A 16,323-nucleotide genomic window follows, 5' to 3' on the forward strand; every position below is an offset into this window, starting at 1 on the left:
ACTTCATAAATAGCACCCTTTGAAATACTTACTTATGTTTAAGAGTAAAGAACATTTCAATTCAAAATAAAACATTAAGACAGGTATAAACATTACCCCTGTAGACTACTTACTTGCAGGGAACTAAAGGGATAAGACAATGGTCGATAAATTGATGTTGTACATTCCTAATGATAATACACAAATTACCCATCTGTAGATTACAATTAGTGGTCGAAACGATTAGATTCTAAACGTAAAAACAAACAAACGAAAAAAATTAAATAAAAGTCCCAAAAGTTATTAAGCCATTGAATAAAAAAAAGATTTAAAAACAATATAAAACTTTGGGGACTAATGTAATAAACAGCTCAATACCCCCTCCCTCCCTGACTTACTTGTGTGTATGGACTGTATCCATTAGCAGAGATAGGATTAAAAACTAGAGGATTAAGAAGTCCCATGCTGCCAGCCATCTGCTGCATTCTACGAATCTAAAAAAAATAGTCATTCGTAAAATATTAAAAGAAAAGCTTAAACTTTGATTTAAAAACAATATAATTTAATTTGAAGGTATATTGGTGTTAGCAATTTTGCTCCTGTTTACCTGTCTCTCTTTATCAGTATCAGCTAGCTTCACAACTAAGCTTGAAGAGGCTCCCTAAAATTATAATCCTGTCATTTGTAGAATTTTTAAAATAAGAAATATACATAATTAACTTTTTCTGCTATAATATGCAGGGACAATAATGATTATTAGTTTGGAACTTGAAAGAGGTACAAAAAAATTTAATAGGATAAAGCATGGCTCGGCAGCCGCGCGTAATAGACTATAAAAGTTTTAAAGATTTTTAATCAATATAATAGATTTGAAATCTGCATAAAATTTTAAGGATTTTTTATAAAATTAGTTTTTTATATAATTCTTTATTTAAAGGCGCAAATACAAATTAAGTTAAATAATTTTGAGATCTGTGATTGGTGGATTGAAAACTATCTGCGCTCTGATTGGAGAAGCTTAAGTGACGTACATCATTCAACCAATTAGAGCGTAGGTAGTTTCCAATCCAGCTATCCTATTGGTCAAAATTTATTAACTTAAATCGTATTTGCGCCTTTAAATAAAGAATTATATAAAAAACTAATTTTATAAAAAATCCTTAAAATTTTATGCAGATTTCAAATCTATTATATTGATTAAAAATCTTTAAAACTTTTATAGTCTAGCGCGTAAGCCTTGATGAAACCTCAAATTTAAGCCTGTTTGGTTCCGCAGATTTAATGTTCCAGCTAATTTTAATAATTTTAAAAGGTGATTTCCCTGAAACTTACTTTCGACTAGCGCGTAGCTTCCATAGCGTTGGAATAAAGTAGTATTTCTAATAAAGATGCACAACTTACTGGCATAGTCTGACTGCCATGAAGATTGTTGATAGCACTATGTGCAGCCTCAGCGCTTCCTAACTTCACAAATGCACAACCTACAAAATATTTTCATTTATTTATAGTTCTATTTAGTTTTTCAATGAAATTTGTAAATTTGATCGTCACAATGTTTTAAAAGAAAATATTATTAACTTTTATAAATTTTAACTTGGACTTTTGAAATAGATAGTTCTTCCTAATAAAGAGTTAGGTTGCAAAAATAAGTGTAAATTTTTATTAAAGTTTTCATTTATATCTTCTCTAGTTATTTTTTCAAAAAGAATTGGTTTAATATATATAGTAGGTCTTCTTATATTCTTTTATTTACAAATTTTAAATTATCAACTCCCTTTATTTCTGTTACCTTTACTAGCTCCGTCTGGTCCCCTTAGTATAGTACACTCTTCTATAGGTCCATAGCTACCAAATATCTTGCGAACATCATCCTCTGTTTGTTGCTTACTGAAAAAAAAGAAAATATAAATTAATTTTATAAAACTTATTATTATTCTCATTTCTATGGTACTTTTCAGTAGTAAAGCAACTCTATCAGTCTTTCTGTTCTTTCATCCTTTCGTGGGTCTGTAAAGCTGCTCTCTATTTGGTTCTCCCTCTCTTTTCTCTCACAGAACTATTTCTACTTATAGTCCAACTCTCTCAGATTGGTAGTGGGACAAAGTGACTCAAAAATCAGCCATGTGACCGTGTGACGTCAAAAAATCCCTAAAAAAGAGATGGATTTTTTTATGACGTCATATGGCTGATTTTTGAGTCACTTTGTCCTATATACTCACAATGTCTTTATACAGAGAAGAAGAATGTTAGTACCAAAAAATGCATAAAAACACATACATTTCTTTTTTTCCTTTCTTTTTCTTTCTTTCTTTTTATCTTAACCTCTTTATCGTAATCGATTAGTTTCAAACAGCTTAAACTCGCTTCTATTGGTTGGAATGGTTGTAATCTTCTTTGTTATATTTTCATTAAATCTATCTCGATCACAACATTAAAAAATCCAGAAAGACGTCATTTAAAAAGTAATATTGTTCACCTAACAATAAGAACAAAAGGATTGTTTGTTGTTTTTAATAAAACTAGAAAACTGTTTTGACAATAGAAAAAGTACATTTTAAAAAGTTTAGTGAACTTTTGAAATCATTATAATCAAGTTTTCACTGAAAGTTTTTTTTAAAGATTAAATTCTTTATATGACTTAACACACACACAGATGAAATAAAAGGTTACCTTAGCATGCCCACAAATAGTTTCCTATCGTCAGGAAGTTGTCCTCCAGAAGGTTCCTGTTCAAGTTTGCCAGCTAGAGTGGCAGGTCCAGTAGCTCTACCTACCTGAAATATTTTAGATTTGGTTAGGTATAGGTATTAATATTTTTTGGTACGTTCAAAATATATTTTCTACTAAAAACTTTTGGAATATTTCTTATGGGGAAGTAAGCAAAGATACGTAGACAGGGATAAGTTTTCTCAAGTTAAAGTAGACCTTTTTTTATTCTAAATCAAGAGGAATATTTCAGAAGCAGAATTAAAAAATGCCTTTCATCTTTACAAATCCATTCTCCTTTGTATCAATAACATTATAAATTGAGTTTTATACCTAAAGGTATTAGACTACTCAATTTAATCTTTGTTTTAGACAATGCTTGTTCCTTCTTTGATGCATGATATGAAGTCCTACTTCTAATAAAATCCTTATATTTGACACATAAAAGAAACCTCACATACATTTATATCATACAAGGGTAATAATATCCCATAGCACAACGGCTTAATATCAAATTGAAATTATGTCTACATGTTTCCCGTCCTTTTTTCTGCAACTTTTCTAAATCTATATTTTACCCATATTTATATCTGTTTAAACCCTTTATTTCTCAGCCTATTGTGGTTAAAATAATTATGTAAGTAAGTCATTTACAAAATATAAATAATAAGAGATTTTGTTTAATTATAATTCATAGAATGTTTTTTATTTCATCTTAACATACGTACTAGTATGGATAAGTAAGTAACTACGCTACTAAAAAGGGGAGGGTTGTAAAGAGAAGTTGCACAAAAAAGTTTTTTAATAAAGAAGTTTTCAACACAAGAGAAAACAATTTGGTCTTAGATTGATGTGGAAATCCCTTACAAATCTAGACTTCTACCAAGACTGCATGAGACAAAAGGATAAGAGTTTGATCAACCTTCTCTTTTTAATGTAAGGCATCTAGTTATTGTAGAAAGAAAACAGAATAAAAATCAAGCATTTTTAGATCTTATAAAACTTTTAAAAAAATTTATATTAGAATAGTAAAATTTTATAAGCAAAATCTATATAAAAATGCTTTGAAAATAAACTTGCTAGTTGTCTTTACCATAAACAATCAGGTTTTTATAAAGTAGATGCTTATTGGTCCGTGGATTCAGCCGCCTGTCATATGTAATATCATATTCATATTCCATTTACTTTATAGAGGTACAGACTTATTGACTGACGGACAGACAGACACATTATGTCACAAGAAAGAGATTTGTTTGTTTTTAAAAATTACATATTACATATTATGTATTGAGTATCCAGATTTGTGTATTTTTGTTTGTGTGTGTGTGGGTTGATTAAGTATGTGTGTGTGTGTGTGTATGGTTGACTATATGTGTGAGTGTGTGTGTATGTATGTATGTCTAGCAGTATGTGACAAATTATTGGGAATAACTTAATTTAAAGGTATAACATACACGCCAGATATAAACTAATAGTATGGGGAAATATGTTCTCAAATATTAGTAGCAAAGCAGAGCAGATTATGCACTTTTTTTTGTGATTTTTGTCTTCTTGTTATTAGTGAGGGTATCCTATAAATATCTTTGTCCGTAAGTCACAAAGAGCGAAATATAATTTACTCGGCAATTATTAGAGATAGATTGGAAAATTTTACCTTAAAGATTTCCCTAATTAATCTCTTTTTGTTCGCCTGTTCTTTTATTACTATTTAATGAAGCTGTGAATATTTGTTGATTCTAACGATAAATAAATATCATTCATTGTCCAAAAATCTGTATGGCCGCTGTTGAAATATTATTAAGTCAGAACCTTTATTAGTTAATTGTGATTATTGTTATCATTGTTATTTCTAGAATATTTATCCTTGATTCTACCATAAATAAATCTAAAACATAATAAGGTAACTTGATCTACTCTACCACTCCTTTCCTTTTCTCCCCATAGGGAGGGTACTTTGACCTATTTGAATAAATATAATCAAATGTGCCAAAATGACAAAACAGTTTTTCCACCTTCCTAAGTATTTTCGGATTAAGTAAAAGATTTGAAAGTTTGTGCAATAACTTTAACTGCAGCTGGTTACACTATGTCTTTGATATTATCGAAAATGATATCCAACTTTACCCATCCATTTCGTGTCATTACAATGATATATTACTATGTTTTATTTGGCCTAAGGAACATACAAAAGTTTATCGTCATGTTTTAAGACATGGTGCTTTCTTGATGACATTATCAATACAATTTGATAAAAATTACAAAGTTACCGTCTTATGATGATACAACAACAAAACAAATATTTGTTAGATGTTTTAGTGCTCTCTGTTTTATGAATGAGACAATCAGTCAAGGTTCCCTCCCCACCCTTACCACTTTCTAATCTAGTCTTACATAAAGGTCTTAATCTTCCCCACCCATGAATGCAACAAATTGGTAGAAAGGGACATGTTGAATACAATATATATTATTTTATTTGAAAAATTATAATTGAAAAGTTATTCCATGAATCATTTTGTCTGTTTGTTTGTTGTAGAAAATGCAACTTACATAGCCCAAAATAAAGTGAGTGTTTTAAAAAACAATACATAATTATTAGTCTCAAAAAACGCGCGGCTAGAGCTAACTACACAGTAAGAACACACTTCTTTGTAAAAAATATATTTCGCTTTTTTCAAGCCTTCTCAATTCTATAAAATAATAACAATATTTGCAAAAATTCTTAAGAAAACAACAAGCTTCATACTAGTTAAAATTAATATAAATTTAACAAAAAAAAACAAGCTAAAAATATTAAGTACTTTGAAAAAAGGAATTTTTTAAAACAAAATAAAATCCAAATCTTTATACTTTAATTATTATTTTTCTATCTGTCTATATTGTTTCTCATAATAAAAGTCTCTATTTGTAGAAATTGGTTGTATCTTACAAATAAACACATAATTAAGAAAAAGGGGAAAATAAATGCTGTCGATCGATTGGAAGAAATAAGATTCTTAGCATTGAAAATAATTTATCAGTGCTCGTCAGCCGCGCTTAAACCGCAAGTTTAAACTAAAACTTTATTTATCATAATGTGAGAAAGATTTATTTATCTCCCATTGTCCTATCATTCTACCTCCAACCTTAAATTGAATTAAAGTGTCATAAAAATCGTGCACGTTTTATAAATGCATACATACAACAAATCCAATGCAGTATAAAAAATAATTTTCAACATTTTAATTACAAAATTTGTTTTCATGTTACAAAAACTATTTCTATTTTGTGTTGAAGAGGCAAAATTGTGTGAAATATGAATTTTATTTGTGTCTCCTACCTTTTTACATTTTATTTTATTTTATTTGATTCTGGCCTACTTCACATTTTCTATGCATATGGTAATTTCAGTAGTTCTAACAAAACAACCTGTTTAAAGATTTAATTATTGCACACTATTTCTAAAAGCGGATTATTACATCTATAAAAGTAAAGTTTAACAAATGAGACAGTAGTACAAATTGATATTGACAATTAGGCAAGGCATCATACAGGGTGTCCCACGTAAACTGTTTTTTTTGAAACGCTTATTACTCCCTTGATATTTGAGCTGACTTAGTAAAATAAAAATTATTTGGCAGCCTACTACTGACCATTTTATAGGGTAATGATGAAAAATCCACAAAATAAACAGGAAAAAATCTACGAGGTATTGCATAAGAGGTTCATTTTATTGAATTTAGACCAACCCACAAGAAAATATTTGCTTTGTGAACTTTAAGATTAGTTTGGGTCCAAACTGCTGGTCGCTCAGACTTTCTAAGCACAAGAAATAGAACAATCTTGACATGGCATACTAGAAATTCTCAATATTCAAGAATCTGAAGTGTAAAATAAGTGAACAATATGTAAAAATAGGCATAATATTGATCTTCTTTGTTAATTTTTCATGTGAGCTCACTTTAAATGCGCACAAGAAGCTGAAATCTACCAGATTTTTAAATTAGACTACAATGCCAGTTCTTATAATGTCTGTAGTAAGTCTTTGTGATCGCCCATTTGACCACCAGCTGCTTTAAAAGTTAACTAAGGCATATTTTTCTTGTGGATTAGTCTTATATTCACTAAAATCAGCCTGTTATGTATTACCTTGTAGATTTGTTTCTGTTAACTTTGCGGATTTTTCATCACGATATCATTAAATGGTCAGTTGTTTGCTGTCAAACACTTTTTATTTTACGAAAATAGCTCAAATATTAAGGGAGTAATAAGCGTTTAAAAAAAAACAGTTTACGAGGGACACCCTGTAGATGTAAATTTCGTGTAAAAAAATCAACATGTTTAAATGTTAGATTAACAGAAAGAATTTTATTGAAAAAAAACTGCCCAAGCTATTTTTTAAATAAATAAAAAGACACATCTTAAAAAGAAGCTTTGGTTAAAGCCGCTTTATCTTAATTTATTTCTAAATAAATATCCCTTTTCTACCATACATTTTAATTATTTTGTTATCAACCTTTAGTTAGTTGAAGTGCAGGCACATATGAAAATTTAACATAAGGGAAACATTTGTCATAGCATTATTACGGAACTAATTTCAATGAAATTAAACGGTGGGGTTTCATATTATTGTGCTGCAATCCTATATCAGCTTATAACCATGGAGGTAAAGTAATATTTCAACTGTTTTATTATGGATTTTCAAAGCCTAGAACCCACCCTAAATGTTGGTTAATTGTGGCCACAATTTCCCTTAATGTCCTAAAATTACATGTCATAAATTTCTCATTTTTCTATATTTCGATTTTTTTTTTTCAGGCTTTAATTATTTATTGCCCATATAAAGGGGAGGGAACAATAAAAAATAATATTATTTCAAAAATCAGAGCTGTTCTATGATTATGAGTGGTCCATTTGATAGTTTTATTTGATGAATTATACTATTTTTATTTTTGGGGCGGAAAGAATGCGTCTTTCCTAAGATGTGTTGCCCCCCAAAATCACAAAACCTTTGCGGGTAATTTTTTGCGAATTAATTCAGTTGGTAGTTACAGCATGGGTTTATTTTTTCAAATTTTTAAATCTTAACCTCTAAATTATTTTTTAAATAAAGCTGTATTTTGTAAAACTTTTTCTTGTTTGTATGTAATTAGATTTTCTTACATCTAGTAAATGGACAGTTTATAAAAATCAGGAAATTGAATATAAATAAGAAAAAAAATTGGTAAAAACTCTAAAACCGACGAGTGGAACATAAAACCCATTTCCTCCATAATTTGGTCTACCTGAAGTTGAATAAATGCGCAGTTAATATTTCTAATAATTCTTTAGAAAAATGACCTGCAATAAATCTGTCATTTTTCTTGACTTAGTATATAAACCAGGGAGCATGCATAGTGCCCTGTTCCTTTATTTTTTTTTCCAAAGTATCCCCGTCAAAATAAACTAGCTCTGGACATAATTGTCCTTGTTTTATATAATATTTATTTCTGTCATTATAAATCTTGACCTAAATTGGCTCAGTTCAAATCTAATAAAACAGCGACCTATAGACCAAGTATATAACAATTAGTCTAATGTAAATAAAAAAGTAAAAGGTGCTAAGTAATAAATAAAAATTCAAAACCCCAAATACAAAAGTATTATTAAGTTTTGTGTTTGTAGGAATAAGCCGCTATATAAAAATAAGTAAGATCTCTTAACTGGCTTCACCAAATAAAACGTTGAGAAAAGGAGAGTTGGGCAGAGGAAAATTAAACTATTTGTGGAAGTGGAGGTGAACAAAAAGTATTTTTGGGCGAAGCCTTTAATAGGTGAAATATAATTATGTGAATCAATATAGGTATATGTATAAAAATATAATCTTTAACCCTTATGCCCAATATTTGTAACTAATTTTAGCCTCTGAATTCTAAGCACATCTTTAACAATCAGGAATTTAAGATAATTAAATGTAATTTTTTTCTTCTTTTTTTCAAGCACAAAAAAAGGATTCTGTAAAAGCTTGATGAAAATTTGAAAAGTTATTTATAATGGCTTTGCCTAATTTATAAGGAAGGTAGTAGGATAAAAAAAAATTTCTGAGGGGGAAGGAAAGAAAGAGGGAGTGGTAGGGTGTGGACTTGGTATTTTCCTAGATCAATGTCTAGAAACACACACACACACACATACATCCATATACTTTGAAAACTATTTTATGATAAGCTTGAGACTCAAAACCATTTTTTACTATTTCACTCTTCCATTTTTCAGTGTTCAAAATATTTTCCTTTTTTCTTTAAATTCTTTCTTTCATTTCCTTCTTTCTCTCTTGTTCTTTTAGATATTAGACCAAGTTATAGAAATATCAGAAATGTGATATATGACCATAAAGCCAATCTTTTGGTAGACAGTAACATTTATTTAATATAATTCATTTGCAATGGCATAGAATGTAAACATTGTATAAGCAATAGTTTTGGGTATGACTAATTTAGATTTTAGCAATATTTCATATTTTTGATATGGTTTTAATAAAAAGAATGATAAAAAAATCTACACTTTTTTTGAGACAAAAGCTTTTTTTGAAAAGATATAAAAATGAATCTAACATAACTCTGAGAATCCCGGCACTGTCTAGATAAACCAATTTTAACTTGATTCTACAACTTTTCTTCTTCTCAAATTGAATTTCATATTTTTCAAGTTTTCTATGGGGTAAAGGTTTAGTTTTATGATCTAAGAAAATGTAAAAATTTCTTAACATAAATAAAAACAAATTTATGTTAACCCTAATCACTGGTGAGTTTGGGGGAAGAGTGAAGAACTAAAACAAAAGCTGCCAAATCAAGATGTTAAGGATGTTTTACTATGCTATAGTTGGAAAGTTTTTAGATTTCTAGCTCTAATAGACGTCGGAAGGAGGGGAAAGAGGTAACTTTAAAAAAATTACTTTTCTTTTCATCCCTGACTTTGTTTCAAGCCAAGATGGGGAAGTGGCAACATAGGAACAACAAAAGGGATGCTAGATCGGGGAAGGGGGGGGGGGGGGCGAGGATGGGGCCATAATGAATTCAACATTTTGGAGACTGATGAATTTGTAAATGTGGTTTTATTCATACATATCCGTGTGTGTAAGTGTAGGTTTGTGCGAGTTTGTATGTCACATTTTTGAAGTAAGGAAAAAGATAAAAATTCAAAAGATTGCGACAGAATATCTTTTATTCTTTAGCAAGGGATTTAAAGATAGGATATAAATTAATTTTTATTAGTTGAAACTTTTTTTATTTGCAAATTTTTAACGTTTTGGAAGCTTTTAAAACTTTCTTCATTTTTAATTTTACCAAGATTAATGATGAGTAAGTATTTTTTGGTATTTTTATGGCTTACATTTTTTTCTACTACGATTAGCAGTTCAAAGAAGCTTTAATGAAAGGAGAGCAGGGAATTAAACCAGATCTTACACTATTCCTATAATGATTTTATAATTGCTCAAAATGAGTAAACAAATCAGGGATTGGCAGCCGCGACAAAGCCTCAAATTTAAACCCATTTGGATGCTATGAAAATTTGACAGAAAAGAGAGATTGCAATATTTGTGTTAGGTTTAGATTCCAGCTGATTTTTTAAAAATTGTAAAAAGTAGATTTTCCTGAGGTTTACAGGCGGCTGACGTGCGGCATCAGGGCCCTGAGACAAACAGACTAAACATAGAGGTTTTCCCAGCCTTAATTTCCCTATTCAGTTACTTAATCTTTATGTTAATCACTTAATCCTACTTAACCTAACCTAACCTAAATATGTAATATATTATTATGTACATTATGATTTGAATAGAGAATTATAACATAATTTTTTGTAAAAATGGATAGAAACAATTGTTAAATGATTAACCCTTTACAGTCGGGCCCCTTGCCGCACCTTAATCGGTCGGGGGGGGGGGGGGGGCGTTCAACGCCCCCCCTAATTATCTCAGTTCCTATTAGAGCTAGAGGGCAAAATTTTTTTGTGCAAGTCCCCTGTTTGATAATGAATTTCCTAATTAACTAATGAATAAATAATGAAAGTCTAAGTCAATTTTCGCTTCCTTCACCCTTTTATTTAACAACCTTTGTTTTTAGGTCTTTTTTTATTTAAAAATTTCAAACGGCTGTAATTTTCTTATTTTTGAAGCTAGAAGAAAAAATTTTTTCCAGAAAATGTTTATTTTTATGTAAATTTTACATTAGAAATATCAAAATATAAATTTCAGCGGCCGCAGCTTTACTTGGCAGCTGCCAGCCGCCGCAGTCGGCGGTCGGCGAGAAAACGGCGGCGGATCTTCATGAAATTTTAATACGTTATGTAGACATGTAAGAAAAGCTTAAGTTTAAAATTTGAAGTCTCTAAGTCAAAAATTGCGGCCACAGGAGCCTTTTAAAGATTTCTGGAGACCTGGAGGATCAGGACCTGCAGGATCATACCTGGAACCTGAAAGTGACTTGAACACCTGTATTTCATATAAGGATGTACTACTAGAGGATTTTTTTTGTATTTTGGTATGATAAAATGCTTTGTTTTAGTCAAAAAAATATTTTTGCTCTTTACCTGGATGACCCTGCCATGTTTGCTGGCATCCTGTGCCCGCCAGGATGGAGATATTCAAAAAATTCCAACTCCCAGTTATGTGTCATACCCATACTTAAAAAGTCAAGCAGTTTGGGCTCTTTATCTTTCACACACAGAAAATGAGATAGAAAAAACCGGATGAGGGGGCGTTCAACGCCCCCCCCCCCCCCGACCGTTAAGGGTTAAAGTTACTTTTCTAGGCAAACTATGTGATTAGTAATTACCGATCATTGACAACCTGAGACAAAACGGTATTAAACAGTCAAAAGGTCGAATTGGAAATCTACAGATATTCTTTTAGGCAGGTCATCTTATTAATTTCTGTGTCAGGTATTGGGACAGAGGAAATAAGTTATATAGTATTTGCTCTATTAATAATAATATAATATTATGTAATAAGAATAAAATAATAATGATATATTACACGCCTACTTTCCCTTACACACCCGCCCAAACACTTTCACAAAAGAAAGAGGGATATTTATAAAACCATAAACAAGTATACTTATTTATCGTATTTTCTTAATATTGATCATGCTGGAATTGGTATTGCAAATATTCTGCTTATGTACGATTATAAGATTAAAACCAGTTTTTAAACCCGAATTGCCGAAGGCACGAGATAAAAAAAAACTTGTTTTAATCTAGTTTTCCAGTATGGCTGAGAACCGGTTCTAACCCATCGGATATTCTTGAAACTAACAACTATGGGATATTGTTGATTTATGGACAATACCAGCTAACATAACATTTGTAAAGAAAGCCACCAATTTGTGGTATAATATTTTTCCAACCATTGAACTAACCAAGTCCAAGTAAAAAATTTAATATATACATATATAGAAGCAGGGATCGGCAGCCGCGCGTAAGCCGCGTGTAAGCCTCAGTGAAATCTTCATTTTATCACTATAGAATACAGCTGGATGTATAAAACTACTCTTTAGCAGACAATCCTTCTTTCTGAAATTAATTTTTCTGAACACAAGCAGGTTTAAAGCTAAGGCTTATGCGCGGCTGCCGAACACTGTATAGAAGGGTGTAATAAATAGTAAAGTGGGTAGTATTTTTTTATTTACTACAAAATCAGCAACTATATCCCTTTTAAGAAGTCAGTTTTCTATTTCAAACCTGATGATTATTAACCGTTCCGAGAGAAAAAAAATATATGTTAGAAGCGAAGCCACTAGTGGAAAATCAAATAAGAAATAATTGTTCTATTGTTTAATGTAATTAAGTTTCTTATGTTTGCTTATTTCTTACACATATAATTATATAAAATGAATTGAAATAAAAAAATAGTTATACATTTTTTGCAACATACCTAAAAAATAAATTATAATCAATATTTTTTACCCATTAAAAAGCAAATCATATTTTCAATGAAAAATCGACATTATACCTTAAAACTACAAGTATCTTTTTGGTTTTTATTTCCTTTAATTTGATTTGTAATATGTATAAATATCAGGGTTCGGAAGCCGCAGCCGCAGCCTCAGCCTCAGCCACCATCAGCCGCGCGGCTTACGAGAAGCCTCAAAATCAGCCGCGCGGCTTCCTCAGCCACCCAATAAGCCTCAGCCTTAGTCGCAGCCGCGCGGCTTAAAGAAAACATAAGCCACTGTAAGCCTCAGCCGCATTCAGCCACTGTAAGCCTCAGCCACTGTAAGCCTCAGCCACAAAACTCCAATTCAGCCACATTAAGCCTCAGCCGCACTAAGCCTCATTCAGCCAACGCCCCTCTAAGCCTCAGCCGCAATCAGCCGCGCGGCTTATAGTTGGGGAAGCCTCAGCCACACTCAGCCGCGCGGCTGTTAATAATTTGAAGCCGCAGCCGCACTCAGCCGCGCGGCTTCAAGAAAGCCTCAGCCGCAGCTGCAAAGTTATGATTATGCCGCAGCCGCAGCCGCGCGGCTTGATATTTGTAAGCCGCAGCCTCAGCCGCAGCTTAATTTTTTAAATTCAGCCGCAGCTTTGACACAGCCGCGCGGCTGAGATATTGTAAGCCCCAGCCGCAGCCGCAGGTGCTAAATTAGTACAAGCCTCAGCCGTCAATTCAGCCGCGGGGCTTAATTTTCATTTAATTTTGTCTGTCTGAAGCTTAAGATCTCAGCAACCACTGAACTGACAATGTTGTCCTTCTCAGGAATCCTTTTACTAAAGTAACAGGATGTCTGTGTGTCTGTGTATCTGTGTGTCTGTACCGAAGGATCTCTCTAACCGCTGAACCGATCGGGTTCTCCTTAACAGGGTAGCTTCTCATAGGTCCTGGGAAGGTTTATAACTATTTTTTTGGGGGTGGGACACCCCCAACCCCCCAAAAAAATTAAAAATCCCCCCCCCCCCTCAAAAAAAGAAAAAAATTTTTAAATTTTTTAAACTAAAATTAAAAATGAGGGGGGACGCCTCCCCCCCCCTAAAAAAAAAAAATTCCCCCCCCAAAAAAAAAAATTTTTTTTTACTTTTCTTTAAAAATTTAAAATAAGAAATTGGGTTATTAAATTTGACTCTCTCTCTTCCTCAAGTGCCCCCTAGAGGCCTCTAGGGGCGTAGCCGCTAGTTATATATATATTGATATTGGATGGTTTTGAGCTAATTTTGGGGTGGGGGTCAGACATTTCCATCGCCCAAAAATATTTTTTTTAAATGTTATACTTTTAAATTTTTTTATATTCTTTTATAAAAATTTTATCTTAAGTTTTTTTTTAAATTACAACATAGAAACTACCATCTCGAACAACTACAAAAAAAATTGAACCTGTAATGTAAGAGCTCCAGTGGTGCAATCAGTTAGCGCATGGTTCTTCTACACTGTTATGCCGGGGTTATAAGTTCGAATTTCACCAGGAGCAATATGTTTTTGAACGTTGATACTTATGAATATTATTGAATACTATTTATAGGGTAACTGCCCTACTGACGTTTGCCTAATTTTATTGTTTTTAAAAGATACAAATTTTTCAGAATTTACTTAATATTCACTATGAATTTGTATTATCTTAATTTTTTTTCTTGTACAATTGGCCTATTTAGCTCAATGGTAGAGCACTCGTCTTGTAAACTAGGGACCGTGAGTTCAAACCTCACAGGGGGCAATCAATTTTTGTGATACTCAAGTTATATAGTAGCTTCTCTATTATTTTTCCGTTTAGGTACGCAATACTTGTTCTATATAATTAAGCTTCTCCTACTTAGATATTTCTTCAATTTTAAATGTATTTAATACTTTGTGGTTGATGAGAGACACTGAAAAAGTTATGCAAAAAAAAAGATTAATACATATTTCATTTTTCATAGTATTTTTAAATTAATGAAAATAATTAAATTAAGATTTGGGGAGGGGGGAGGGTGTGTGTGTGTGTTTATTTTGAACACAAATTATCCTAATATGTTTTCTAACAAAAAAAATTTAAACAGCGATGTATTTTACTTTTTAAAGTTGGTTAAAAAAAGGTCTTTAAAATGCAATAAATTGTCCTGTATAATATGCAAAAAAATCTACATAATCTTTATGTACTCGATAGATTGAAATAGTTAAATGATTATCATATATCATCCGATTTTGTTTATTTTACAAAGATGCCTACTAAAATTGATTTTATTTTCGAAACTGCAATTATTATAAAAAAAAATGTTTCTTTATCTTTATCATTATGTTATACAATTTCTGAATTTATAAGCAATACATGAATCGATATATTATTACTTTGATGTTGTCCATGTTTTCATGTACTCTGATAAAGAAATAATCTCAGCTGGCTAAAATAACAATAACCCCCATACACCTTCTTTAATCCATCTCTCCCCTCTTATGGGATATATAAATGAACTGGCCAATAAATGAGGTCCATAATTTTATTAACAAATTTTCTTTTTTTTAATATATCCACATATTCTATTATATAAAGTGGTAATGTGAAGCTTCTTATTGATCCAGGGAAAGTTTAAAATTTTTTTGGGGGAAATGTATCTTTTCCCTCCCAAAAAAAGATGACCCTCAAAATAAATTATTTTTGCTTCCCTTAAGTATTCCTAGAGGTTTTAGGGGCGCAGCCACTAGTATCCTTTAACCATTAACTCATTACATATTAAAACAGGTTTTAAAAGTATGTACATAAGAGTTATACCTATGAAATTTAGCACCCAATAATTTATTAAATTGTGATATTTAGACCTAAATTTTTCTTCAAAATTTCTGTCACCTTTGGACTAGGGGTTAGTGTGGCAGTCTTGTGTTGGAAAGGTTCTTGGTTCAATTCCACCAATTGAATGTGATTAAAGTTTTTATTCTGCTATGGACATTGGGACAATGGACAATAATTTTTGTTTCCTCTCATTTATATTTAGTTATTTTCCTCTCAAGTTGAAAAAAAATTTTAAAAGGAGGGTGGATATAATGTGTAAAAAAAGATTAGAGGAGATTTGTTCTAGGTAAACTTACTTTATTTGTAATATTATTAACTAAATTTTAATATAAAATTGCTTTACACCTATGTTCTAAGGGTTAGTGCACCATAATGTGTAAGAAAGGTTTTCTGTTCAATTCCACCAAGAATTACATATGATTATTTCTAAAACCTTGTATAAAGTATGGAGAGTTATTTTGTCTGTAGATTAAGAATTCGATAACTACTGAACTAATGAAAACTTTTTAAATTGCCTTTTCCAAGTTTTTGAATTTTTTAAAAAACTAAAATTAAAACTGGTGGGTGCTCAACCAAACTCCCCCCTATTTTCCCATAAAAAAATAATAAAAGTCACCCTTCATCCCCCCAAATTTTTTTTTCTTCTGGGATTCGAACCCGGATGATAGATGGTTCAAAGCTGTTACCGTACCAAAAAGCTATCAGAGCTCCAATATTTCAAAATGAAAATTTGTCTTATTTTTAGATCATTAAGTATTATGATGTCTGTTTGTTTGTCTGTCTATATGTTTGTACTACAGGATCTCGCTAACTACTAAACCGATATGGTGCTCCTATTCAGGGTAGTTTCTTATAGGTACTGGGAAGGTTTACAACTATTTTGGGGGAGGGTACCATCACACTACCAGAAAAAAATTGCCTTAGAAAAAAAATT

The 16,323-nt window shown here is 31.3% G+C and overlaps 1 protein-coding gene and 1 non-coding gene across 4 annotated transcripts in view; one reads left to right on the forward strand and one right to left on the reverse strand.

Moving 5' to 3' along the window:
* The window catches only part of LOC145326416 (CUGBP Elav-like family member 4), a 201,358-nt gene that overhangs the window by 10,575 nt on the left and 174,460 nt on the right, over nt 1–16,323 (reverse strand). For all 3 annotated transcript variants that reach the window (XM_080169765.1, XM_080169764.1, XM_080169763.1), the window contains 5 exons: nt 2,650–2,753; nt 1,769–1,866; nt 1,381–1,460; nt 587–640; nt 378–473 (listed from right to left, as the gene is read on the reverse strand). In XM_080169765.1, the coding sequence (XP_080025891.1) occupies nt 378–473; nt 587–640; nt 1,381–1,460; nt 1,769–1,866; nt 2,650–2,657 (336 nt within the window). In that variant the 5' untranslated portion in view covers nt 2,658–2,753. The remainder of the gene's footprint in view (nt 1–377; nt 474–586; nt 641–1,380; nt 1,461–1,768; nt 1,867–2,649; nt 2,754–16,323) is intronic.
* TRNAT-UGU (transfer RNA threonine (anticodon UGU)) lies at nt 14,268–14,339 on the forward strand. Its single transcript has one exon. It is a non-coding gene; the product is annotated as a tRNA-Thr (tRNA).

This window comes from Acartia tonsa, chromosome 8 (genome assembly GCF_053477335.1).
Source record: "Acartia tonsa isolate MP-2025a chromosome 8, ASM5347733v1, whole genome shotgun sequence".
Classification (NCBI taxonomy): Eukaryota; Metazoa; Arthropoda; class Copepoda; order Calanoida; family Acartiidae; genus Acartia; species Acartia tonsa.